This window comes from Salvelinus fontinalis, chromosome 18, assembly GCF_029448725.1.
Source record: "Salvelinus fontinalis isolate EN_2023a chromosome 18, ASM2944872v1, whole genome shotgun sequence".
Lineage (NCBI taxonomy): Eukaryota > Metazoa > Chordata > Actinopteri > Salmoniformes > Salmonidae > Salvelinus > Salvelinus fontinalis.
This window is the reverse complement of record NC_074682.1, coordinates 31,899,465-31,925,231: the sequence shown is the minus strand read 5'-3', so window position 1 is coordinate 31,925,231 and position 25,767 is coordinate 31,899,465. Positions and strand designations below refer to the sequence as shown.

General features: G+C 42.2%; 1 protein-coding gene across 1 annotated transcript; it reads left to right on the top strand.

Moving 5' to 3' along the window:
- Positions 1-3,064: 3,064 nt before the first annotated feature.
- eif4enif1 (eukaryotic translation initiation factor 4E nuclear import factor 1) lies at positions 3,065-25,719 on the top strand. The gene is made up of 19 exons (XM_055868973.1): positions 3,065-3,375; positions 4,279-4,430; positions 4,520-4,593; positions 4,718-4,842; positions 5,072-5,337; positions 5,598-5,790; positions 6,148-6,311; positions 6,911-7,049; positions 7,433-7,612; positions 7,814-8,124; positions 11,655-11,735; positions 11,903-12,098; positions 12,264-12,370; positions 22,258-22,397; positions 22,571-22,652; positions 22,954-23,068; positions 23,335-23,685; positions 24,159-24,323; positions 24,531-25,719. Exons 2-19 carry the CDS (start codon positions 4,338-4,340, stop codon positions 24,758-24,760), a joined length of 3,012 nt encoding a protein of 1,003 aa, XP_055724948.1. The 5' UTR covers positions 3,065-3,375; positions 4,279-4,337; the 3' UTR covers positions 24,761-25,719.
- Positions 25,720-25,767: the final 48 nt, after the last annotated feature.

Sequence of the window (25,767 nt, the reverse complement as noted above, 5' to 3'; positions counted from 1 at the left end):
AAACTCTGTTTATTGTCTGTGTAGTCCTATCATTTATTGCACCGTGCACAATTTCTGTATGTTATTTATTTTATTTTATTGTGTGTGTAGTCCTATCATTTATTGCACCGTACACAATTTCTGTATGTTATTTATTTTTTATTAACAACAAATCAATACAGGAAGTACATGTGGGAACACAAGTACTGTATATATAAATAATATACAATGGACAATTGGTCTAGGGTGTACAATATCACATTACACAAGGACCTTAAGGGACATACATACACTCATTATTCTAACAGATTTTTTGTTAGTAGAGTATTTAATTGTCTTAAAATTCATTTCAACTTCTTTTTGTAAGGTAAGAAAATGTGTTTTTTGTTTGTAAATTTACATTTGTGAATATGAAATTTGGCCAAAATTTACTCAGGAGCACTTGTAGCTTCCAAATCCACATATTTACACCCAGAGGAGCGTCACTGCGCATGTTGCACACCTAGAAGTTAGCTTCTCACCTAATCACCTGCTAACAGTAGAAATTTGGCATCCCATTATAAGGCAAGCCAAGAGTGCAAGTCTGGTATGGAATGGTGTTTTATTTTACACTGGAAATTAACAGAGTAAGCTAAAATAGTTAATTTATTCCTTTGTAATTAAGATGTAGTCCTGAATTAGTCAGTCAGCAGAAATGAAAGTTACAATACAAACGTTCAGACTGGACTCTGGTTTTATGGACACAATCAATATTTTTTCCTGCACAGTGCTATATTGTACCATATAGTCTCCAGGGATATAGGATCCAGGGTCACCATGCAAACTTTTTGTATTTGTGTTTTTATAAGTTTTTGCAAATGTATTAAAAATAAAAAACAGATATACCTTATTTATATAAGTATTCAGACCCTTCGCTACGAGACTCGAAATTGAGCTCAGGTGCATCTTGTTTCCATTGATCGTCCTTGAGATGTTTCTACCACTTGATTAAAGTCCACCTGTGGTAAATTAAATTAATTGGACATGATTTTGAAACGCACACACCTGTCTATATAAGGTCCTACAGTTGACAGTGCATGTCAGAGCAAAAACCATGTCATGAGGTCGAAGGAATTGTCCTTAGAGCTCTGAGACAGGATTGTGTCGAGGCACATATCTGGGAAAGGGTACCAAAAATTGTCTGCAGCATTGAAGGTCTCCAAGAACACAGTGGCTTCCATCATTCTTAAATTGCTGAAGTTTGGAACCACCAAGTTTGGAACCAAGAACTCGAGGGAGAAGGGCCTCGGTCAGGGAGAGGACCAAGAACCCGATGGTGAATCATGGTGGGAGCATCATGCTGTGGGGATGTTTTCTCAGGGACTGAGAGACTAGTTAGGATTGAGGGAAAGATGAATGGAGCAAAGTACAGAGAGATCCTTGATGAAGACCTGCTCCAGAGCACTCAGGACTTCAAACTGGGGTGAAGGTTCACCTTCCAACAGGACAATGACCCTAAGCACACAGCCAAGACAACGCAGGAGTGGCCTCGGGACAAGTCTCTGAATGTCCCGGAGTGGCCCGGACTTGAACCCGATCGAACATCTCTGGAGAGACCTGAAAAAATGTGCAGCGACGCTCCCCATCCAACCTGACAGAGTTTGAGAGGATCTGCAGAGAAGAATGGGAGAAACTCCCCAAATACATGGGTGCCAAGCTTGTAGCGTCATACCCAAGAAGACTAGAGGCTGTAATCACTGTCAAAGGTGCTTCAACAAAGTACTGAGTAAAGGGTCAGCATACTTATGTAAATGTGATATTCAGTTTTAAATGTTTTATGCATTTGCAAAAATATTTAAAAAACAGTTTTTGCTTTGTCATTATGGGGTATTGTGTGTAGATTGATGGGGGGGGGGACAATTTAATTTAATCCATAGAGTAAGGCTGTAACGTAACAAAATGTGGAAAAAGTGAAGAGCTCTGAATGCACTGTATAACCAATATGAAAAACACTATAGAATTAAGCTGATTGGCCACTCTTTAAGTGCCGCAAAATGAGAAGCGACACTCATTGGGGTGTAAACTGTGGATTTGGAAACTCGAAATGCTCCTGAGTAGAATGGACGCCCCGCCCCCTTTACTGCGACACAACGTTCAGGCAATTATGTATGTCCAATTTGAAGAACATACTGCATTCAAGCTCATTTCCCTTTTTTTATATTGTTAAACAAAATTCTAAGTCTGCTAACATTTCCTAATAACATTTGACCATTTCTATAAAAAAAATACCATATTCATTGCGGGACTTTTGTTTTGAAGGGAAATCGCCGAGGTCACGGCCTTTGTTCATGCTTATTCTTGCGGTTTTCTCAGCTGTGTATATTTTGCAGTTGCACCACGCACACCCTTTCATCAGTTGAGGCTCATTGTCCGTCCAATCATGAAGTTTCTTCTTCCGTAGAGGTGAAGTTGAAACCAGTGGGATGAGCGAGTTTTACAGACATGTTGAAGTAGGCCAGCTTTGTGGGATCAAGTTCATTAATTTTTAACAAAACGTTTGGTGCTTCTGTCATACCCTTTAAAATAAATAAAGATGCTGATCTTTATGGTGGCACCCTTGTTATTAAGTGACGGCGTGCTGTCTTACAAACTTACTCTGTGCAAACCAACAATGACTATATAAACAAAAAACGTACGTTCAGTTCAGGGTACTGTAAAGCACAGATAATCTTGCCTTAACATGACAGGGTACTGGTATAATTTACTAAGAAATAAAAATGTGGATGTGTTGAGTACCCTTTGGTTGGCCAGGCCTACATATCAAATTAGCAATCAAGGAAAGGGCTAGTTGTTTTTTTAAAAAGCATTGAAAGTGTGAAAATGATCAGCTTTCATCGCTCTGCTTTGGAATGATAACAATTAGCTGACCATACAGAATGCCTGATATGAAATGACTCACTCATAAAAGACAAGCAGCCGTTTATATTTTATTTAAATACATATACATTCTTTTCATAGCCAAAATAGACATAGTCAAAGACAGTAATGGTTTTAAGAAATTATTTATTATATTTCGAAATAGTTGAGCAAGGCATTAGTGATGGGCACTATATAATCAAGCCTACGAAGAACTCGTTCCGAACTAAGCGGTGATGAACGTAAATTCGCTGCTACGACGAAACATATACCGAAGACAAGTTTACTTCGACAATATAAGACGCCAGTATACTTTTGGATTTGTGTTCGTAGAAATATCACGGGCGTTGGCTCTTTGCTGACAAAACTACCCTAGTTAATTGTAAGAAAAAGTGCACTTATTGGAAGGCTTTATCCCTAGCTAGCTAGCTGGCTAACTAGCCGTAGAGCTAGGTTAGCTAGCTAACATCTTTTGGCTTCATACGTCTTCTGAACAGAATTGTAAGTGAAAGCGTACCTTTACATATACGTATCTGCAACTTTATTAAGAGTGAATTATGTTGGTGGGTTTGTTAACGTTACTTGACTGTGCTCGGCATTTATTAATTGAATTTGAGACTAACGCGTTAGTTGGCTATCAAATTATCCCACAAGTCGGCGTTCAGGCTGGCTTGGTCAACTAAACAAAGTTTTGGGCTCTAAGTATGCTAACTAGTTGGCCAACTACATAACGTTAGTTAACTACCAAGTAAACCAAACACGACGCCAACGGTCGTGTAACTTTAAACTCGATAGGTAGCTAGTTAACGTTTAGCTAATTGTTAGCCATTCATCGAATATTTGACGCCGGTTTAAGTATCAGCGTATTCATATCATCTGCCAGTGCACCTTTCAATTAGCTAGCTAACGGTAGTTACACATTTTAGTGAGTCAGCTTACATTTGCCTGACTCTTAGTAATTTAGATGGATAACGTTACTTCCAGTTGATTGACTGCTTGTTTACTTTCAATTATTTAGCTTGCTAGCTAATGATCGCCAATTTCCTAGCATGCGAACGTTAGTTGGCTACCTAATTGCCATCATTAGCTAACTTGGTAAGGTTAATCGCCACTTCGCTATGCCGCTCAGGTATGGATGGATGACTTGTTGCCAGACCAGTTTAGTTTTGCAATTTCATCTTGTCTGCGTTTAACTCCAAGAAAGACGATGTATTTCTCGAATGTAGCTAGTAATGAAATAGGCTTGTTCTTTGCATGTTGATATTTACTATTTTCTTGTAATTACTACGCAACCTACATTTAAAATAATGCCAGAATGATGTTTGAATATTCAGATTTTTATCTTTTGGTAGATATAGTAGGCCTGTATTGGTTATTTCATAACAAAATGTTATTCTTTAACAGGTATACTACTAAGATCTTAAAACAGAAGTTATATATTGGTTTGGCCCCCCGACGGAGTCATGGAAAGGGGTGCTTGTGTAGAGGTGCAGGAGAACGGTGACACCGAGGTGGTCAAGGAATCAACTGGCCCATCCCCTTACAGATATACCAAGGTATTTTGGCGATGCATGGCTAATATAAATGGATAGCTGCGCACCTAGCAGCACAACTTTGTGAGTAAACATAATTTGTCTTCTTACAGAAGGAGCTTTTGGAGATCAAATATTTACCAATCTCTAATGAAAGGCCAGACTGTCTTTTGGAAAAATTTGACAGGTGGGTGTTTCTTAGATTGTCACACTTTGGAATAATTTGACACAACACTTGTCGTTCTATGCCAACTGTTGAGTTGTTCCCTCTGGTTTAACTGTTGTGTTTCTTTGTGGTGGGGGGTGTCCAGTGATGGTGTGTGGGACCCTGAGAAGTGGCATGCTTCGCTGTACCCCACCTCGGAGTGCAGCTCTCCTGTGGATGGATATAAGGACTTTGTGGATGATAGGATCCCTCTGAAACGTAGAATTGCAGGTAAATGAGTAATCTAGTATATCATTTTCATAGCTGATATTCAAATGACTGTGACATACACATATTTAAAACATACTCCATAAGGGTTTGAGGGAATTTGAGCTCAAATTTGTACAGCTGTCCTTAGACATGCCACCTTGCTTACTCTTACTATTCTTTGTAGAATAAGCCATGAAGCATTAGTGTTAATGTTGAATGCTAACTGTTTTTTTTGTAACACTGTTCTCAGATCCCCGTGAGCGACTAAAGGAGGATGACCTGGATGTGGTGCTCAGCCCACAGCGTCGTAGCTTCGGAGGGGGGTGCGTTGGCAACGCTTTGCCTGCACCCACCCGCCGCCCTGTCAGCCCCCTGGAGAATAAGGAGAATGATAGTCTCCGGCTGGGTGTGGCGCGGCGCATCGGCAGTGGGCGCATCATGGCGGCCCGAGGGTTCGAAAGGGAGAGGGAACCCCGCGTGGAGAAGGAGCGAGACTTCAAGGATAAGAGGTTCAGGGTTAGTGTCTGCTGCTTCCTGATCTGCATTCAATTCAAACAGAATGACCCTAAAGGGACAAATGGTTATCTGTATGTACCGACACAAAAAATGGTTATTTCTTGTGCCTCAATGGGAGGCTTACTTCCTGCAGTAATATATCTAAATGACAATCGTCAGGAGCTGTGTACACATTCCACTCTTTGCTCTCTTTAAAGATTTCCCATGGTATTTAGCAGCTTGTTAGATTTGGCGTATACCAGTTCTTCCCTTTCCTGCAGCGTGACTTTGGGGACAAGCGTGTGTTCAGTGAGAGGAGAAGGAATGACCTGGAGGAGGAGCCGGAGTGGTTCTCAGGGGGCCCGACCAGCCAATCAGAGACCATTGAGCTCATTGGCTTTGATGACAAGATCCTGGAGGAGGACAAGCGCAGACCCAAACGCTCCAGGAAGAGGACAGACGCCGTGAGAGAAGGCAAGTCGTGCTGCATCATATCACCATTGGAGATCATGGGAGTTGGTGTTCCCCAAAAAGGTTGTCTGTTTACAGCAAGGGTGTCAAAGATATCTGGTGTGCGGGTGGTTTGAGTAAAACATTTTTTTTTAAGAACTCAGTTTACTTTAAAAAGCATGTGTAGTGGGTGATATCTGATGCAACTTTTTTTGATTTTTTTTTAGGTTGTACGTCAGGTTTAATATTGTAGCTTTCATCAATGTAATTGTCTAACTTCAGCCATTCAGCTATCAGATTATCTTAAACCAGCAAGCTACCCTTATGGTCTGTTTGCTATGTGTTTATTCATTGTCGTGTTTGCATTAATGTGTTCAACAGTGGAATGTAACGGTGGGCTAGCAGAGGAGCAAGTCGTGAGAGATTCTCACTCTACAGCAGACCAGGAGGTCCCTCGCCCAGAGGTCCTACCAGAGCAGACATCAGGAGACTTTGACTTCAATGAGTTCTTCAACCTGGAGAAGACCATGCCAGGACTGGCCTCTGTAAGTCCTGGGCAGCACTGCATGTTTAAGGTGTGTGTTTGGGGGCTATAAGGTGTGCACTGTGTTATACATCAACTCTAAATGTACCATGCATTGGTCTGTAGTTGGCTACACATGGTCTTTTCATACACTGGAGGTTAGTAGTTTCATGGCTTTATCACTTGGGACTTTCCTTTGTCTGTTTGGATGGATGATGGTGGCATTGTCATCCTGTCAAGGACATTGTACTTTCTAACATATTTTTTTGCAGTGAAAGGTTGTTGTAAGGGACCCAACCGGTTTTTCCTCCAGTGTGGTGGTTTTGTTAGGGTTCAGTCTAATGCAAATGTATGCCCATGTGTTCCAGTTTATTACGTCACTTATTAGAATACCTTGCAAATTATTAGCAAAGGAAGCTCATTTCCCTATTTTATAGATATAGGATAGGGAAATAAAGCACAGATTCAATGAATGAAGGGTATACTACTGACAAAAAGTTCAAGTGGGGACATGGACAGAGCCCTAAATGTAAGTGCCACGTCACACCCACCCACCCTTTAGCAGTCTGCCACTCTGGACTACCAGCTTTCCTCTGACCGGCCTCTGTCCCTATGTTGCAGATGATAGAGGATGTTCTGGGTGAGGGCCCTGTGTCGGCCAGCCGTTTCAGCCGGTGGTTCTCCAGTAACCTGAGTCCTTCAGGCAGCCGCTCCTCCAGCCTGCGCTCCACCCCCCACGAGGAGCTGGAGAGACTGGCCGGTAAGGAAGGGTCACACTTCTAGCCTGGTCCCAGATCTGTTTGCTGTCTTGCCGACTCCTGTGGTCATTGGCATGACAATGACATAGGAGTTGGCAAGACTGCACAAACTGATCTGGGACCAGGCAAGAACATCTAGACTTCATCCCCGGGGGGGGGGACTTCATGGTTTTCTTAGTTATGCCTTCTGTTAAATTTTTATTATAGGAACATAATTGAAAACAATATGAAATGCATTACTTTTTTTACATATTGAGGACTAACACACATTTGGTCTGGCCACAGATTAAGCCTAGCCCTGAAATAAACACAAATAAATGTAATTTGTCCAGGAAACTGCACCCTGTTGTCAATTTGGGAAATGATTGGTTTACCCCTCCCTCAGGGCTGGATCCCCGCTGTACGTCCCCTAGCCAGGGGGGCCCTGTCCCCTACTTCACCCCCATCCAGTCAGTGGAGCGTAGGGACAAGGTGGACATCCTGGAGCTGTTACACAAGGCCAAGATAGACTTGAAACCCCTCCTCTCCAGCCTCAATGTTAACAAGCAACGGCTACAGCAGAGCAGTGAGTCATCCTTTACATAACCACTACCAAAATTCCACCATGTCAACTACATCGGCTGCAAGTCTACTACAAAATTTGTCTTGTAAAAAATGGTTAGGTCATGTGGCTAGTTCAGCGTTTATGACGAGAGTAATGGTTTGTAGGTTTTGGTGCATTGGTATGATGTGCATGTTTACATTGCCCTTCTGCCTTGTCCCCCAGCTCACTCGGGCGTAGTTCTCTCTTTGGAGGAGGTAGAGGGGGGCCTGAAGGGGCTGAAAGTGGGCTCTGAGCTGCACCACCAGATGCCTCGAAAGGCCCACCAGCAACAGGGATGCAGCACCAGCAGTGGCACACCCTTCATGGCTGAGCACCTGGAGCAGGCTCTAACAGGCGGTGTAGGCCCCAGTGCAGGGCCCCCGTGTTCACGGGCCAGAGACCCTGACATGGCCGCCTTCAACAAGTTGGTCAGCAGCATGAAGGCAAGTGGAACACTGCCCAGCCACCCCAAAGAAAACCAGGTGAACAGCAACGTAAGTGTGCTACTCTCGGCTAATCTTTAAAAAGCACTGACTGTCCTGTTGTCATGCTGCCTCTCAGGTCAAGCTGGATGTTTAAGCCCTGACTGCTTTGAGCTGCTTCAGTTAACCTAGAGTATGGTAAACTGACCCATGTATGTTTTGCTGTGTGTGGCCTTTTACATCCCATGTAAGTGCTACATGTAGGGTTTCAAAAGCAAATGATGCATGAAAGCTAACATCCTAACCATTAAATCAAACCACCAAAGTCGGTATGTCTAGAACAGTGATGGGTATAAATTTGTATAGGGAAGTTCGAAGACTTCCTCTTTCGAGGGGCGTTCTGGATTCACCTGAACCTCAATGCATTAACATGACAATCAAAGGATTGCATACATATTTTCTTTACATTAACCCTTAACATTATCCTTCATATCAAATTTGACTGGATTATCATTGTCCTGTTACGTTTGTGTGGTTTTGTGCCCTGGTGAATGTCTGTTACTTTACTCTATGAACATGAAGGTATATCTACATTCAGGACTTTCATTGCCTCTGGCTGAGCCATATTTTTCTCTTCTCCATCCCAATGGGAAAATGTTCAGATCGGACGATCAATTGTTGCTTTTTGTAGGAAATAGGTTAATCTGCCGTGACTAATGTTAGAATTGTCATGTCAAAAAGATGTTATAGGGTGGGTTGCACCAACATGGAATAACTATTAAACTGGGTTAAAACAAGTTTTAACTATTAATCTTGTTGCACCACAATTAAATCCTTGCTCTAATCTAAGTTACATTTTCACTTTAAACCTAGACACATTTTTAGCCTGTTGGTCAATGAATAAAAAAAAAAAATAAACTTAGATTGGAGATTATTTCTGAACTGCCACTTGAGATGGTTTAACTGATAAAATGGCAGCATATCAACTGTGTAGAGACTAAAAAGAGTTCCTCAGAATAGAGACCAGTTGCATTTTAGGATAATTGACTCGTTATTCAGTGGGCTATTTATGTGCCCATTTTGTACAACAATTGAATTGGGTTTTATGATATGCCCAGCCTTGGTACGAATGATGTTATGCAACATGCTGTAACGGGCCTGATAACGGTAACATATTAGTGAAGTAGCATTAATGTTAGTTTTAACGTGCATTGTTATTTATGCTTACTAAATATTGGTGGGTCAAATTGTCCATCATAGGGGTTATGGAGAGGGGAAAACTGCTGGGGAATCATCTCGCATATCTTCTGGGTGATAGGATCAATCCCCTTGGACGGAGGCCCCCCTCTGGCTTCGGTCAGAAATAGCCTCCGCCTTTCCTTTGCCACATCCTTTTTGGCTTTTGCTTTTTTTCCACCACAATTTGATTTGGTTCCCTCTTCCCTTCAGTCCATGTCAATCCATTTACATTTGTCGCATTAAATGTCCCAGGTGTCTTACTACTTTTTGCCAGTCGTGTTGTCTGTCTTATCCTCCAGTACGTTACTAAATTCCTCCATCAGCTCCGGCGATATTTTAATTTTTTTCATGAGTGGAGAAATTTGAACTTTGACTTGCCATGATCAGGTGGCTAGCGGACAAATGAATAGCTAAATAGCGTTAAGTAATGACAATAAATATTGTACGCTAGCTTGGTTTATAAACTCGCTAGCTACAGTAGCTAACAAATTAGTTTTCTTTCTAGTACTGGCAAATAACAGATTTTATTTCATATCAGCCAACCCATGAGAACCTTTTACAATAGTTGCAGTAGTTCTGACGTTTCCTTGTGATTATTTTATCAAGGAACAGGAACTTTGTGGCCTCATTTTGCAAGTTGGCTAGCTACTTTGTTTAAACTCACACAATACCTCATATTGGTGTAACATGTCACTAATCATAGTTTAAAACCTTTAGTCATAGATTTACTGATCCAGATTTAAATTGAGGTGGTGCAGCATCTCTAATTATAAACCTATATTAGCTCAAATCCTAGATTAATTTTATCCATGTTGGTGCAACCCACCCATAATGTCTTGTACATAACAATCTGTTTTCCATTGGATGACCTCAGTAATTTCTAGTATTTTGACGTTGTAAAAATGGGATGTGTAACACGTTTGTTAACCAAAGCATATGTTGGCTTCTCAAATGACTGCCTCGCCTGGTTCACCAACTACTTCTCAGAGTTCAGTGTGTCAAATCGGAGGGCCTGTTGTCCGTGCCTTTGGCAGTCTCTATGGGGGTGCCACAGTGTTCAATTCTCGGGTCGACTTCTCTGTATATATCAACGATGTCTCTTGCTGCTGGTGATTCTCTGATCCACCTCTATGCAGACGACACCATTCTGTATACGTCTGGCCCCTCTTTGGACACTGTTAACAAACCTCCAAACGAGCTTCAATGCCATAACACTCCTGGCGCCTCCAACTGCTCTTAAATGCTAGTCAAGTTAAATGCGTGCTCTTCACCCTCCCTCCCGACTAGCATCACTACTCTGGATGGTTCTGACTTAGAATATGTGGACAACTACAAATACCTAGGTGTCTGGATAGACTGTAAACTCTCCTTCCAGACTCACATTAAGCATCTCCAATCCAAAATTAAATCTAGAATCGGCTTTCTATTTCGCAACAAATCCTCCTTCACTCATGCTGCCAAACAAACCCTCGTAAAACATACCATCCTACCGATCCTTGACTTCGGCGACGTCATTTACAAAATAGCCTCCAACACTCTACTCACCAAACTGGATGTAGTCTATCACAGTACCATCTGTTTTGCCACCTAAGACCAATATACTACCCACCACTGCGACCTGTATGCTCTCGTTGGCTGGCCCTCACTACATATCCGTCACCAAACCCACTGGCTCCAGGTCATCTATAAGTGTTTGCTAGGTAAAGCCCCGCCTAATCTCAGCTCACTGTCACCATAGCAACACCCACCGGTAGCACGCGCTCCAGCAGGTATATTGCACTGGTCATCCCCAAAGCCAACACTTCCTTTGGCCGCCTTTCCTTCCAGTTCTCTGTTGCCAAATGACTGGAACGAATTGTAAAATACACTGAAGCTGGAGACTCATATCTCCCTCTAACTTTAAGCATCAGCTGTCAGAGCAGCTTACTGATCACTACCTGTACACAGCCAATCTGTAAATTGCACACCTGACTACCTCATCCCCATATTATTACTTATTTTGTTCTTTTTTGCACCCCAGTATCTACTTGCACATCTATCACTCCAATATTAATGCTAAATTGTAGTTATTTTTGCCTACCTCCCTACTCTTCTACATTTGCACACACTGTACATAGAATAATCTGTTATTTTCATTTGTGTTATTGACTGTATGTTTAACTCTGTTGTTTTTGTCGCACTGCTTTGCTTTAGCTTGGCCAGGTCAGTTGTAAATGACAACTTGTTCTCAACTGGCCTACCTGGTTAAATAAAGGTGAAATAAAATAAAAATGTATGCATCAGAAAATGCCCAGTAGGATGGGTTAAGTGTGTCAACTACCAAGACGGCTGTCTGATTACACAACCTTTCACCCCATTTACAGCTCAATCAGCCCTCAAACTCTGCTGTAGTGCCCCCGCCTGAAGCCAAAGTGCCAGCCCAACAGCACAAGAACATATTCCAGGTGTGTGGTTTGGGACTAGCTTGCATGTGGGATTTTGATAGTAAGCTGTAGCATGAAAGGATGGCATTATTGTTTGGCTGGTTTGTTTAGGAATGGGGGACTCCCTGATTAGCGCTTGTGTTATGATTGTGTTGATCCTGTCTGAGCAGTGTGTAAAACTGTTACAGGAGCTTCTGGGTGCACAGGGACCTCCCTGTAGAGGCTCCCCTTCCCTCCTCCACAGCCTGCTGGGCAGCCCAAATGCCCCTCCACACCCTGGTCCTCAACACAGCCTGCTACAGCACAGGGGTCCCTCGCCTCCACTCTACCCACAGAGGGCTCCCTCTCCTGACTACTTCCATGGACGCATGCATCCTCCCACCGGTAGACATTACTCTGTGGAAGCTAAGACTAGGTTGTGTTCATTAGGGCACAAATGTTCAGAGTCTCTACCCCACCCCTGTTTCAGGGGACTTTTCTTCCATTTGGTGCCTAATAACTACAGTGTGTGTGTGATTGAGTGACTGTTTTGTCTTGTGATGTTTTCAGGTTACCCTGTTGGTCCACAGCCCATGATGGGGGAGCAGTTCCCAGAGATCCATAGATCCTTCAGCCCTGGTCCTGGACATGGACCCACCCTACAACAGCAGCAACAGGTCAGAGATACTCTTGTCTATCAAATTGCCCAATGATGGGTCGGGCCAGGACGATACCAGTATCTTGAAACTCTGTTTGATACTAATGAGTGAACTTTAGGTAAACAATCCTAATATTTGAAACAAACATTGTTATCATCCATTTTATTTTCAAAGCTATAGGACACTATTTTACATACAACAGGTTTTATAGGACCTAAAGTCTGCTTTGTTTTCCTTTTTGTCATGGACAAATGATTTGATACTGGTATTGTGCCGGGCCTAATTTTGGGACAGTAACAGTTCTGAAGTAGGGCTGGGCGACTTATTAAATTTGTTTTAGTGCAAAATTCCAAATGCCTGTATTACAAGGTTATGAACGTTTATTTCCACTTCTCATGTCTTGTCTCCTTGTGTACTGTGTCCCTTTCCACACACACACACTAAGCCCCTCTGCCACTCACAACAACAAATATTAAAGATGACTACTTTTACTACCTATCTGACAAGTAGTTTCAACTTGCAATTTGAGGTTTGATCGAACAGAATTATTCATAGACACCGAAACGACATTGAGCCATTTATATTTTACTGTAATATATTTTTTTTATGTCTCAACTTAGAGCATACCCTACTTAACCTTTTCGTTAATACTCCATTTTTTCTAGAAAACTAATGCTTTGTTTCTAGGGCTGTAACTATTCACCTCTACGCATCGGTTCCAGATTCCAATGTTTAAGTTTGGACTGCATCGGTGCGCGTACTCCAAACTGATCTAAATGTAGAATGCATCCATCAGAAAATCCATTCAAACATTGGGAATTGCCAATTCACTACAATTTTATTTTTATGTTGCTCATATTACTTTCTTTCTATCTGAAAATACCTAATCTGAAAGTGATAGTGTGGTGGCTAGATTAGGGGCCTACAGTACAGACAGCTCCTCCAGCTCATGAGCTCCAGCAGCAGATTTTTATTTAGAATAGAAAATGAATGTGTTTATGCAACATCTTAGTATATTGAAACTAATCACATTGATTTGTTCTCAAGTCACACTGAATCCTTTCAGACTAAAATGTACTGTTCCTGTATCGGAGCCCTTGTATCTAGGTCAGCGGAGGCTGGTGGGTGGAGTTGTAGGAGGATGAGCTCTTTGTAATGAATGGAGTCAAACGTGGCTTCTGTATGTTTGACAGTTCCATTAGAATGAGCCTGTCCTCCTATAGCTCCTCCCACCAGCCTTTCCTGCTTTAGATGCATATCGAATAGTCTTAAAATGGAAAGATTCACATCCCTATCAGTTTGACTCGAGCAGCATTTTCCACATACTGTTACGTGCTAGCTGTATTCTGTTTTTATAAATGTGCAATGAGTAGGGCTGGTGACGGTGTTATCGGCCGTCATGAGTCAGGACCGCAGGAAAATTCTATGTGACCATTGAGTCACAGTAAACTCTTATGTACTCTGGACATACGTTGGTAGTTCCCAACTCGCTAATGGCCTGCTACTCAGACTATACAGCCCTATCTGACATATATACAATTGAAAATTGCATGAAACCCTTATCAAAGCAATATGTGCTTTTAGAACTCCCCTCATTGTGATCAATTTGAACGAAGAAGTTTAACAGTAGATTGAAACAGTGGAAAACATGGTCGTTGGATGTTTCGAAGCCTAACATAACGAAATGGACCGTGTGTTCTATGATTCATTCTAAACAACCATAAGCATACTAGTTTATGCACATGCATAGGCCTGTGAGCCCCCCAAAAAGACTGAATTAAAAGGATTGTGCCACTACATAGCCTACCGCATATTACGCATGGCAGAAAAACATAAAATAAACAGATTTTAAGATTTCTTTGTTACATTGGTCTAACATATATCCTAATTTGTTCAATATGAGTATTCACCTTTGCGTGTAGACTGCATTATGTGTACTGGATGGACTGCTTACCTAATGCTGTGCCCCGAACTTTCTATCCATGAGTCTAGAAGATAACTTCTAGGCCTAGGCGACGCTGTTGGTTCATTGCTTGTGCAGGGCAGCTAAGCCTACAATTAGAGTGAATTTGTACTCTTATTTAATAGGCTGACTAACTTTTGCTACAGAATATTTAACCACCGTGCGTTTTAGGGATGCATTGATGTATCGGAATTGGCCGATATTGGCTAAAAATGCCGACCTCGGCCCAATGTCTAGTTTAACGACGCAGTGCAGAACTGATGTCAAAGCTGCCGTGTGTACCTACAGTTGAAGTCGGAAGTTTACATAGACCTTAGCCAAATAAATTTAAACTCAGTTTTTCACAATTCCTGACATTTAATCCTGGTAAAAATTCCCTGTCTTTGGTCAGTTAGGTTCAACACTTTAAGAATGTGAAATGTCAGAATAATAGTAGAGAATTACTTATTTCTTTCATCACATTCCCAGTGGGTAAGAAGTTTACATGCACTCAATTACTACTTGGTAGCATTGCCTTTTTACATTTTTTTTTATTTGGGTCAAATGTTTTGGGTAGCCTTCCACAAGCTTCCCACAATAAGTTGGGTGAATTTTGTCCCATTCCTCCTGACAGAGCTGGTGTAACTGATTCAGGTTTGTAGGCCTCCTTGATCGCTCAAGCTTTTTCAGTTCTGCCCACATTTTCTATGGGATTGAGGTCAGGGCTTTGTGATTGCACAACTTTTGAAGTATGCTTACGGTCATTGTCCAATAGGAAGACCCGCTTCCTGACTGATGTCTTGATGTTGTTTCAATATATCCACAATTTTCCATCATGATGCCATCTATTTTGTGAAGTGTACCAGTCCCTCCTGCAGCAAAGCACCCCCACAACATGATGCTGCCACCACCGTGCTTCACGTTTGGGATGGTGTTCTTCAGCTTGCAAACGTACCTTTTTCCTCCAAACAAAATGATGGTCAAACTGTTCTATTTTTGTTTCATCAGAGGACATTTCTCCAAAAAGTACTATCTTTGTCCCCATGTGCAGTTGCAAACCGTAGTCTGGCTTTTCTATGACGGTTTTGGAGCAATGGCTTCTTCCTTGCTGAGTGGTTTTTCAGGTTGTTGCTATAGGACTTGTTTTACTGTGGATATAGATACTTTTTTAACTATTTCCTCCAGCATCTTCACAAGGTCCTTTTTTGTTCTGGGTTGATTTGCACTTTGCACCAAATTACGTTCATCTCAAGGAGACCAAACGCGTCTCCTTCCTGAGTGGTATGACAGCTTCGTGGTCCCATGGTGTTTATACATGCGTACTATTGTTTGTACAGATGAACGTGGTACCTTCAGGCGTTTAGAAATTGCTCCCAAGGATGAACCAGACTTCTGGAGCGCTGCAATTTATTTTCTGAGGTCTTGGCTGATTTATTTTGATTTTCCTATGATGTCAAGCAAAGAGGCACGGAGTTTGAAGGTAGGCATTGAATTACATCCACAGGTGCACCTCCAATTGACTCAAATTGTCAATTAGCCTATCAGAAGCTTAAGCCGTAACATAATTTTCTGGAATTTTCCAAGCTTTTTAAGGGCACAGTCAACTTAGTGTATGTAAACTTCTGGCCCACTGGAATTGATACAGTGAAATCTGTCTGTAAACAATTGTTGGAAAAATTACTCGTCATGCACCAAGTAGATGACCTAACCGACTTGCCAAAACTATAGTTTGTTAACAAAAAATGTGTGGAGTTGTTGAAAAAAACAGTTTCAATGACTCAACCGAAGTGTATGTGAACTGCCGACTTCAACTGGGTAGATGACAATGACGGCACAAAAATATAGCGATACATGTGCAACACAGCATTCCTAACCTAGCCCACAATGTCTGCTGTGTGGATCGAGTGGTCATTTGAAGAAGTAAGAATTTCAGCGAGAAGGTGAAATCCATTAAAAGAGAATGGAATTCATTGCCCTTGACAATCAACCGCCTGTCGGTTGACGTTAGCTTTTGCTGACTGGTCACGCACGGGTACACACTACCAAGTAGGTGCTATTTTTCAAACGTTGCCCTACCAGAGATGCGTAGTATTGTTGAAACGCACATCCATGAGCTACTTGCTATGGACGTCACTGCGATTAGCTTCACGACTGACATTTGGACAAGCAACGTCTGCCCCATGAGCGCTGGCAGTCCGACAGCACAGTGGGTCGACAAGGATTTGGTAGTGAGGAAAGCCGTATTGCATTCTCAAGAATGTGCTTGGTCTCTTACCGCTGCTGAGGATATGTTTGAAACGTGAACACGCTCCATTCAAACAATTGACTCGCAAAATAAACTTAACTACGTCTGCAGCAGACGTGATACTCTGTCATGGCATTAATGCTGGCTCAACAAAACCTGACGGTCTGTTGGCATAACTTGGAAAGGTACTCTACTAGAGTTCTCTCTGAGCCTCTACTGTGTCACTACCATCCTCGACGCTAGGTACAAGAACCACTACTTCGATGCAGACAAACAGGGTTTACATGAGAAATTAGATGCAGATGGAAAGAAGAGGCCACGGACAGACAGAGCTGAAACTTCACTGCTTGATATGTATGATGAAATCCTGGTTGAGACTGAACAAAGTAACAACGAAACAGCACAGCAAGTAAGTGAAAAACATGTTTTACTGGTAAAGGGGACATGCTTAAATGCTTACAAAATAGCTCTTTGGTGTGTTTTTCAACTATTTACCTGTACTAGAATGCCTAAAAGGCTGCTAAAATTTTTACTATCATCGCTTTTTTTTTGGCAAGGAAAATATTGCTTACGTCCCAATTTCATATCGGTGCATCGCTTTCCTTCCTCCAGCACGCAGAGGGGGCATGTCAACAGTTTAATGAAATGTTTTGTTGTGAGAACCATGTTACTATCAATGTTTGCAAATAGATTTCACAAGTTTCCCAAATTAAGCACTGGGTAAATGCAGGAACCGGGTTGGAGAGCCAATGGCATGCAGAATATCACCTGTAATGGTTGATGCTGTGGAGTGAAATAACCGGAGTAGCCTGAAACTAACCCGCAGGAAAGCGGATTCCATTCATTATTGGAGTGCATGTGTTTTTTTTGTGATCGCCCCCCCCCCCTCCCTGTTCCTTCCCATTTTATAATGGGCCATTCTAAATCTAAACTTACTTTACATTTTATTAAATACAAGATTACCATTTAGAATAGTGAAAATGTTTACTTGATGAAAAAACTGTGCAGCCTGAGGCAAAGAACAGTGCAAGCTTTTTTTGCTACTCTCAAATCATCTATAGGCTATAATGCAGCCTAAAGATTGTATATTTTAATTTCTAAGGATTGTATCGTTCACAACTAAAGTAGCCAAATAACTCTATCTAGCATATAGGCTCTGTTTCAAATTATCATTTTTATACTTCACCTAGCCACTTCATATGCACACTCGCTCCGGAATGGGGGAAAAAGTATCCTTCAAATTTTATTCAGGTAAGTTGAATTATATTTTTCTTTGTATTAAATAATGGCATGAGACTTATGTATATCTTGTCTGCTAAATTAACAAGCCAGTGGCATATAACATTCTGTTCTTCTGAAATTAATGTTGTTTCTTTAGACATGCCTAAAATAAATAACGGCTTTATTTTGATGGTGTATATTAAATTGATTTATTCAACAACAAAAAATATTCCGAAGGTGCGCGTCATGGTTTCTATGCATGGCGGCCTGGAGATGCTAACGGTGTTTGTTAAATAATGGTAAATTCCGGTGAGACTGGCAGTCTTTTGCATGACAATAGCCAGCTGACAATTTCATGACCGCCCTAGCAATGAGCATAAAATTATCCATTTGTATATGGAATTGCTAACTCATTTTGAGAAACAAGCATCTTTTCCAGGTAGGTTACTTGATTTCAATATCTAGAAGTGGACAGGCTAGCATGCTGTTCAGTTGGAGATGTACAGGCCACTTTAAACTGTACTACCTAGGGATGTTAACTGTTAGTCACTGAAAATTGTGCATTTAGTGTTCAGAGCCCTTGATTTTCCCACATTTTGTTACATCTTATTCTAAAATTTATTAAATTATTTGATCAGTCTACACACAATACCCCATAATAACAAAGCAGAAACATTTATTTTAATTTGTTTGCATATTTATTCAACTGGAAATTGTGCTCCGGTGCATCCTGTTTCCATTGAACATCCTTGATGTTGCTACAACTTTATTGGAGTCCACCTGTGGTAAATTCAATTGATTGTACATGATTTGGAAAGGCACATGTCTATATAAGGCCCCACAGTTGACAGTGCATGTCAGAGCAAAAGCCAAGTCATGAAGTTGATGGAATTGTCTGTAGCTCTGACAGGATTATGTCGAGGCCCAGATCTGGGGAATGGTACCAAAACATTTCTGCAGCATTGAACGTCCCCAAGAACAGTGGCCTCCAATTCTTAAATAGAAGTTTAGATACTCCAGAGCTGGCTGCCTGGCCAAACTGAGCAATCGGGGGAGAAGGGCCTTGGTCAGGGAGGTGACCAAGAACCTGATGGTCAAACTGACAGAGCTCCAGAGTTCCTCTGTGGCAATGGGAGAACCTTCCAAAAGGACAACCATCTCTGCAGCACTCCACCAATCAGGCCTTTATGGTGGAGTGGCCAGATGGAGGCCAGTACTCAGAAGGCACATGACAGCCTGCAGAAAGACTCTCAGACCATAAACAAGATTCTCAGGTCTGATGAAACCAAGAATGAACTATTTTGCCTGAATGCCAAGTGTCCTGTCTAGAGGATACCTGGCTCCATCCCCATGGTGAAGCGTGGTGGCAGCATCATGCTGTGGGGATGTTTTTCAGTGGCAGGGACTGGGAGACTAGTCAGGATTGAGGGAAAGATGAACAGAGCAGAGTACAGATCCTTGATGACAACCTGCTCCAGAGCACTCAGAACCTCAGACTGGGGTGACGGTTCACCTTCCAACGGGACAACCACCCTAAGCACACAGCTGAGCCAATGCAGGAGTGGCTTCGGGACAAGTTTCTCAATGTCCTTGAGTGGCCCAGCCAGAGCCCAGATTTGAACCCGATCATCTCTGGAGAGAAGAAAATGGCTGCTGCTCCCAATCCAACCAGACCGAGCATGAGCGGATCTGCAGAGAACAATGAGGAACTCCCCAAATACAGGTGTGCCAAGCTTGTAGCGTCATACTCGACGCTGTAATCATTGGCTAAGTTGTTTCAACGAAGTACTGAACAATGGGTATAAATATTTACATTATTGTGACTTTAGTTTTCCATATTTAATAAATGTGCAAAAATGTCAACCTGTTTTTCCTTTGTCGTTTATGGGGTATTGTGTGTAGGGTGAGAAACCATTTTAGAATATGGCTGTAACATAAGATGTGGAAAGTCAAGGGGTCTAAATACTTAGAATGCACTGTACGTTAGTGTAATTTGCATACTTTTTTATGGAATTTAAATTGCCTTATGTTTTATAGTCGTCATGCATCTTATTTATTGCACAGCATACAGAGCCTAGTTTGAGGAATGGAATATCCTACCACCTGTCAGTGCGAGAGTAGCTTCTCAGTCTGTAGGCTACTGGAGTGAAACCTGCTTTGTAAGCCCAGTCATTCCTCAACAAATAACATGCGATTTGAATATAGAATTAACTTTGGTGGCCACGATTTTAAAACGAGCCATTTTTATTTCTCAAGCTCAACTCGTAATTAAAGTGCGCCTCCCATTCGTCATTCTGGTGTATAGGGTATAGCCTGCCTCCCATTGACTATCAGCACGTCACCCACCACTTTAATATGAGTTTGAGGCAGTATAATTTTTTGAAACCTGAACGTTTTCCTTCAAATATTGAGATATATTTTTCCTTACTTCAAAGTATCCTTGTGGAAGTCCATCCATAGAAACATGTAGGCAATTATGCCATTAACAAGCATTTCTCTCCTGTTCTGTTTTTTTATGTAAACTTTCTTTCATTGTCCAGAAGCCGAAGGCACAATCCTAGTCATATTAGCAACCCATCATAGTTGATGCTATTAGATTCCCCCTCTTTTTTTTTTCTTTCTTTTTTTAAAAGTTTCAAACTGATTTTAATCTCACAACTGCTCGCATTATGTTTAGAGCAGTGTTTTTCATAAATTACTTTTTGGCCAATGTTTTTGAAAATGACTAGCTGCTTTGTTACAGGAGTTGCATGTTCAATAATACGCTGTAGCCTTTATTTTTTATTTTAGCTAGGACAACACCCCTACTCTTACGATAAGTGCCATGGGCTCTTTAATGACCTCAGTCAGGACACCCGTTTAACGTCCCATCCGAAAGACTGCACCCTACACAGGGTAGTGTCACCAATCACTGCCCTGGGGAATTGGGATTTTTTTAGACCAGAGGAAAGAGTGCCTCCTCCTGGCCCTCCAATACCACTTCCACAATGCTTTTGAACTGTAATGCTGTTGCATGTTTCCATTAGCTCTTAATGAAAAATGTCCAGTCTTTGTATGCGTGTACAGTACCAGAGGAAGAGGCAAAGAGTGAGTCTTTGTGCACTGTGGCATTGTCATGTGGAAACATGAAAGGGCCTTCCCCAAACTGTTGCCACGGTTGGAAGCACAGAATCAACTAGAATGTCATGCTGTAGCGTTTAAATTTCCTTTCACTGGAACTAAGGGACCTAGCCTGAACCATGGAAAAAACAGCCCCAGAACTTTATTCCTGCTCCACCAAACTTTACAGTTGGCACGATGCATTGGGGCAGGTAGCAAAACCCAGATTTGACCGTCGGACTGCAAAATGGTGAAGTGTGATTCATCACTCCCAGAGAACACGTTTCCACATCCCCAGTGTCCAATGGCGGTGAGCTTTACACCTCTCCAGCCGACACCATGCGCCAAGCGAGCTTAGACTTGTATGGCTGCTTGGCCATAGAAACCCACTTCATGACACTCCAGACTAACAGTTCTTGTGCTGAAGTTGCTTCGGGGCAGTTTGGAACTCTTTAGTGAGCGTTGCAGCTGAGGACAGACAACTTTTACTCACTTCAGCACTCGGTCCTGTTCTGTGAGCCGTTATTCCTCCTAGATATTTCTACTTCACAATACCAGCACTTACAGTTGACCGGGGTAGTTTGAGCAGGCCAGCAATTTGACGAACTGACTAGTTGGAAAGGTGGTATCCTATGACTGCCACTTTGCAGTCACTAGGCTCTTCAGTAAGGCTGTTCTACTGCCAGTGTTTGTCTATGGAGATTGCATGGCGGTGTGCTCGATTTTATACACCCAACAGCAAGTGTGGCTGAAATGGCTGAATCCACTAATTTGAAGGGGTGTTTACTTATGTACGTATTTGGATTTACATGTGTGGTTCTCCCACTACGACTTGGGAAAACATGCAGTTTATTAGGCTACAGATTTAAATATGTTATGATGAACCTCACAAGTTGGTGAAAGTGCACAGTGAGTGATCCTTCCCGATAAGTATTGAGGGTCTTATTCTGGTGACATGATTGATCCTTGGCTGCCATTTAGACAAATGATTGTGCCTATCCATAAACTCATGTAGGCTAGTCTACCTGCACTAGATCTGCGAGCTGTTGGGTGGTGTGCACATGCCAAGACCAGAGTGGGCCTTTGCTATTTAACTCAACATTTGTGCCCACTATCGGGAGTTGAAAATGCAATGGAAACATTTCAAGCTTTTGAACTTACATGAAGTGGTAAGTACCTTTTTATGGGCACTCATCGCTTTTTATCCACAAGTCAGTCTGGTAGGGAAATGTATTTATTTTTAATTTAAATGTATTACATTTACAGATTTCAGAATTTTCATATGTCGCAAATTGTATGGAAGCCTAGCTATTGTCAATGAAGGTATGCCAACTGCAACCTTTTGAGATGAGTGTGTAAAAACGGGTGGTAGATGAATGCTTTCTTCTCTGGCTCCAGATGAGGGCGCTGTCCATGGCTGTTGACCAGGCTGACCGGCAGGCTCTGATCATCCAGCAAGACCTGGCTCTCCATGCCCACCACGCCTTCCAGACAGGTTACAACAAACCGCCTCCGAGCAAGGCCTACCAACACAACCGGTGACTTTCACTTGTAGCTTTTAAGCAGGGATTGAATTATGCAATGACTTGGGGTGCCCAACATTCATCTTTCGTAATTATGGGGGGCCCTTGATTTTGTTATAGGGGTTTCGATCCCTCCTGTAATTTCAACCTTTGTTTCAAGTATCAATTGTGCACTGTGTGTTCTCCAGACAAACCAGGATGAACCGATCCCCTGGTCCAGGACCTCATCCTGCAGGCAGAAACTCTCCTGGCAACATTGTCACCAGCATGGTATGTTGAAAGGTTGTCTGGGTCGTATTCATTAGGCACAAAACAGACAGGTAGGGGACTTACCTGTCTGCTAATTAATGTGACCCTGTTCAATCACTCCGCTGAATCAAACCACATAGTGGTTTCAAAAAAGTGCTTTTTTGAGCTGTCCAACTCTTCCCCTCCTATGCACAATATATAATTTGAAGTATTGTAACTACAGCTCTGAATTTGACCAACTGTGGTTTGTTGCATGTTACCTTTTTTAATGCCCTCATATAACTCAAAGTAATGTAACTACTGGTTATTGTCTGTTGTACAGCTGTCGCCATCTTTCGTGCCCACGTCTGTGATCCGTAAGATGTACGAGACGAAAGAGAAGAGTCGAGATGAGCCAGGTAGTCGTCCAGACAGCAAGGAAGGCCACTCTCAAGAGGGTATGTTCACATACTGCTTTTTCATGTATGTATTTAAAATGTTTTGTCAATTTAGGTTTGCATGTCCATAATGACATTGTTTGGGGAAGGCATTCTCGGTTAAAACTAGTCTGGTGTATTTTGGGCTTGTAATTTATGCACATTAAATAAAATGAATAAACACATGGTAGTGAACTAGTACTCAAGTCAGGTGGATGAATGCCCTCGTCGCTGCACTTGTCTGTTCCTGTCTTGTCAAATGTAGTGTTTGTGCTCCTGTGTTACAGACAGTACCTCTCCCAGCTCCTTCCTGGATGGGATGGATGGTAGTGGTTCTCAGTCTGGAGGGGTAAAGGCCTGCTCCACCCCCCTGTCCTCCCACTCCCAGGCTCGCCAGTACGCCAAGGACCACCAGGAGCGTCCTAGGCCAGGCTCCGCTGGGCACCACACCCCCACCCTGGTGTCCCCCAGGTCTGTCTCTCCCTTCCCCCATCCAATCTACCCAGTACCGCTGCTATCCCATGGACATGTGCCCATGGTGCGCCCTGCTCTGCCCCAGCTCCACCCCAGCGTGCTGCAGAGGATGCTGGCCCAGGGCATCCAGCCACAGCAGCTTGGCCCGGCTCTGATGCAGGCAGGTTAGTACTAGTCCACTCTTGATTACATTTGTATTTGTTTTGAACTGATCTACAAATCACAGTTCACAAAATAACTAGTTATTTTGTGATCAAGATTAGTAATTCTGTGCCTCGTTTGCGCAAACACGCTAATTGCCTATGCTAAGCCAGGGGTTCTCAGTGTGGTCCTACCGGGGTTCTGTGGACAGATCTCCAAAATATAATTTAAAGTATTTTATTACATTTTTATGGATAAATTATTGAACAAATTGGATAAGGGATCTGAGAAATAAATTGAGAGGGTAATACAATTTCAGATTAATCTATTTTATGTTCTTAACCCTAGGCAACATGGGTCTGGGAAGCTCACATGGATATTGGTATCCACAGTACTCAAGCAGTTATACATTTTTCAACCTAATACTACTTGTACTCTGAAGTGGATGGAAATTACTGATTGCTGAGGTGCTCATTGAAATCTTTCTTCATCCTAGGCATATTTCCACAACATGTTGACCTCTCGCAGCTTCAGGGGTTGCCCTCTACCCTACTCGGACAACCCCTCTACCCCCTAGGAGCAACGGGACATCCTCTCTTACTTCCCAGAGCCAGCAATTCCATGCAACTAGCGCTCATGCAGCAGCAACAACCGAGACCAAGTGAGTGACATTTTCAGTTCAGTCTGTCATTGTTATTATTCAACAAGTTCAACAACCCCATCTTCAACCTATTTTGCATATGTTGTACTAATGTTCATGCAGTCTAAAAGATGCAGGGAGATGAGGGCACTTAATGTATCTAGTTTTATGACATGGGTTTGCCAATGTTCCTCATGGCATTCACTGACAAATTTCATTTTCTCTCAGTGCATCCAACAGTCCCAGGCCACCAGTTACAGAACCACGGCCCTCATCGGACAAACCACTCCCAGCAACGTGTGGGTAGCCCTCCTGGCGTGGGGGGAGCTGGCCTGGCCAAGTGGTTTGGCTCAGACGTGCTGCAACAGCCCCTTCCTTCCATGCCTTCTAAAGTCATAACTGTAGACGAACTCGAGTTTGGGCCCTCAGGAGTTTCATACAACCAGAATTCTGGATAAAGCAAGACTTAAATTTCCCCATCCCTTCACCTCCCTGTTAATGAAAATGTGGTCTTTAATTTCTAAGACTAACAGATCCTGGAGAACGAACAGTACATGTCCATGTTTTGTCTTAAACCTTGAAGTCACTGGTAAAGTATTGAGGCCTAAACTCAAAGGGAAGGATGAGTTGTGGAAGATTTCTTTTCTGCAGCTTATTTGTTTTGGGGTATTTTTTTGCAATAAAGATGAAGTAACATAAGCCCAAAACTGTACAGACTGTGGGATTAGATATTCTTCTTCCTGTACATATTTATTTTTTTCTTAAGGGGAAGGTTGTATCCTGCTATTTTTAAGTGAAAACTGCCACAGTCAGATGGAGTAGCTACCAAGCGAAGCAAGGATTGTCATGTCCTGGTAGTTTTATTTCTCCCACCTTCCCCATGGATTTGAACTGCACCGAGAAAGGGGCTAATGCAAGTTCAATACCCATGTTTGATTGTGGAGTTGATCTTGAGTGTTCGTTTCAAAAGATGTCCTCCCTATGGCTGGGTCAGTCGGTGTCCCTGCCTGCCCTCTGTCTGGAGAGGTGGCTGGCGCTTACAGGAACAGGAAGTGCTGGTTGTGCCTTTTGCTCTCTGACTCTCAGTTCTTCTTTCTGTGATTCCTTGCATCCTATCCAGTTGCTCGTGTAAGATCCCTTCCCTCGGACATTCTTCTCCAATGTGCTTTGAAAAGGTAGAGGATCTAACGAAATGTCTCAAGAGCCCACTTTTTTTTTTTTTTCTTTTTACTGCATCCCTCTTGACCCCTCCTCCTCCAGTCACTGGAAAAGAAGCACTGCTCTGAATCATGATATATATATATATTTTTTTTTTTTTGGGGGGGTTGGTAAGGATTCAGTTTATGCTAATGTGCTATTAAGTTAAAAGCACAAATAGAATGAATAAATAATGTTCAATAAAGAATTCACAACTTGATTTGTTATTTTTGTAAGAATTGTAACTAAGATTGAATTCTTAACATGT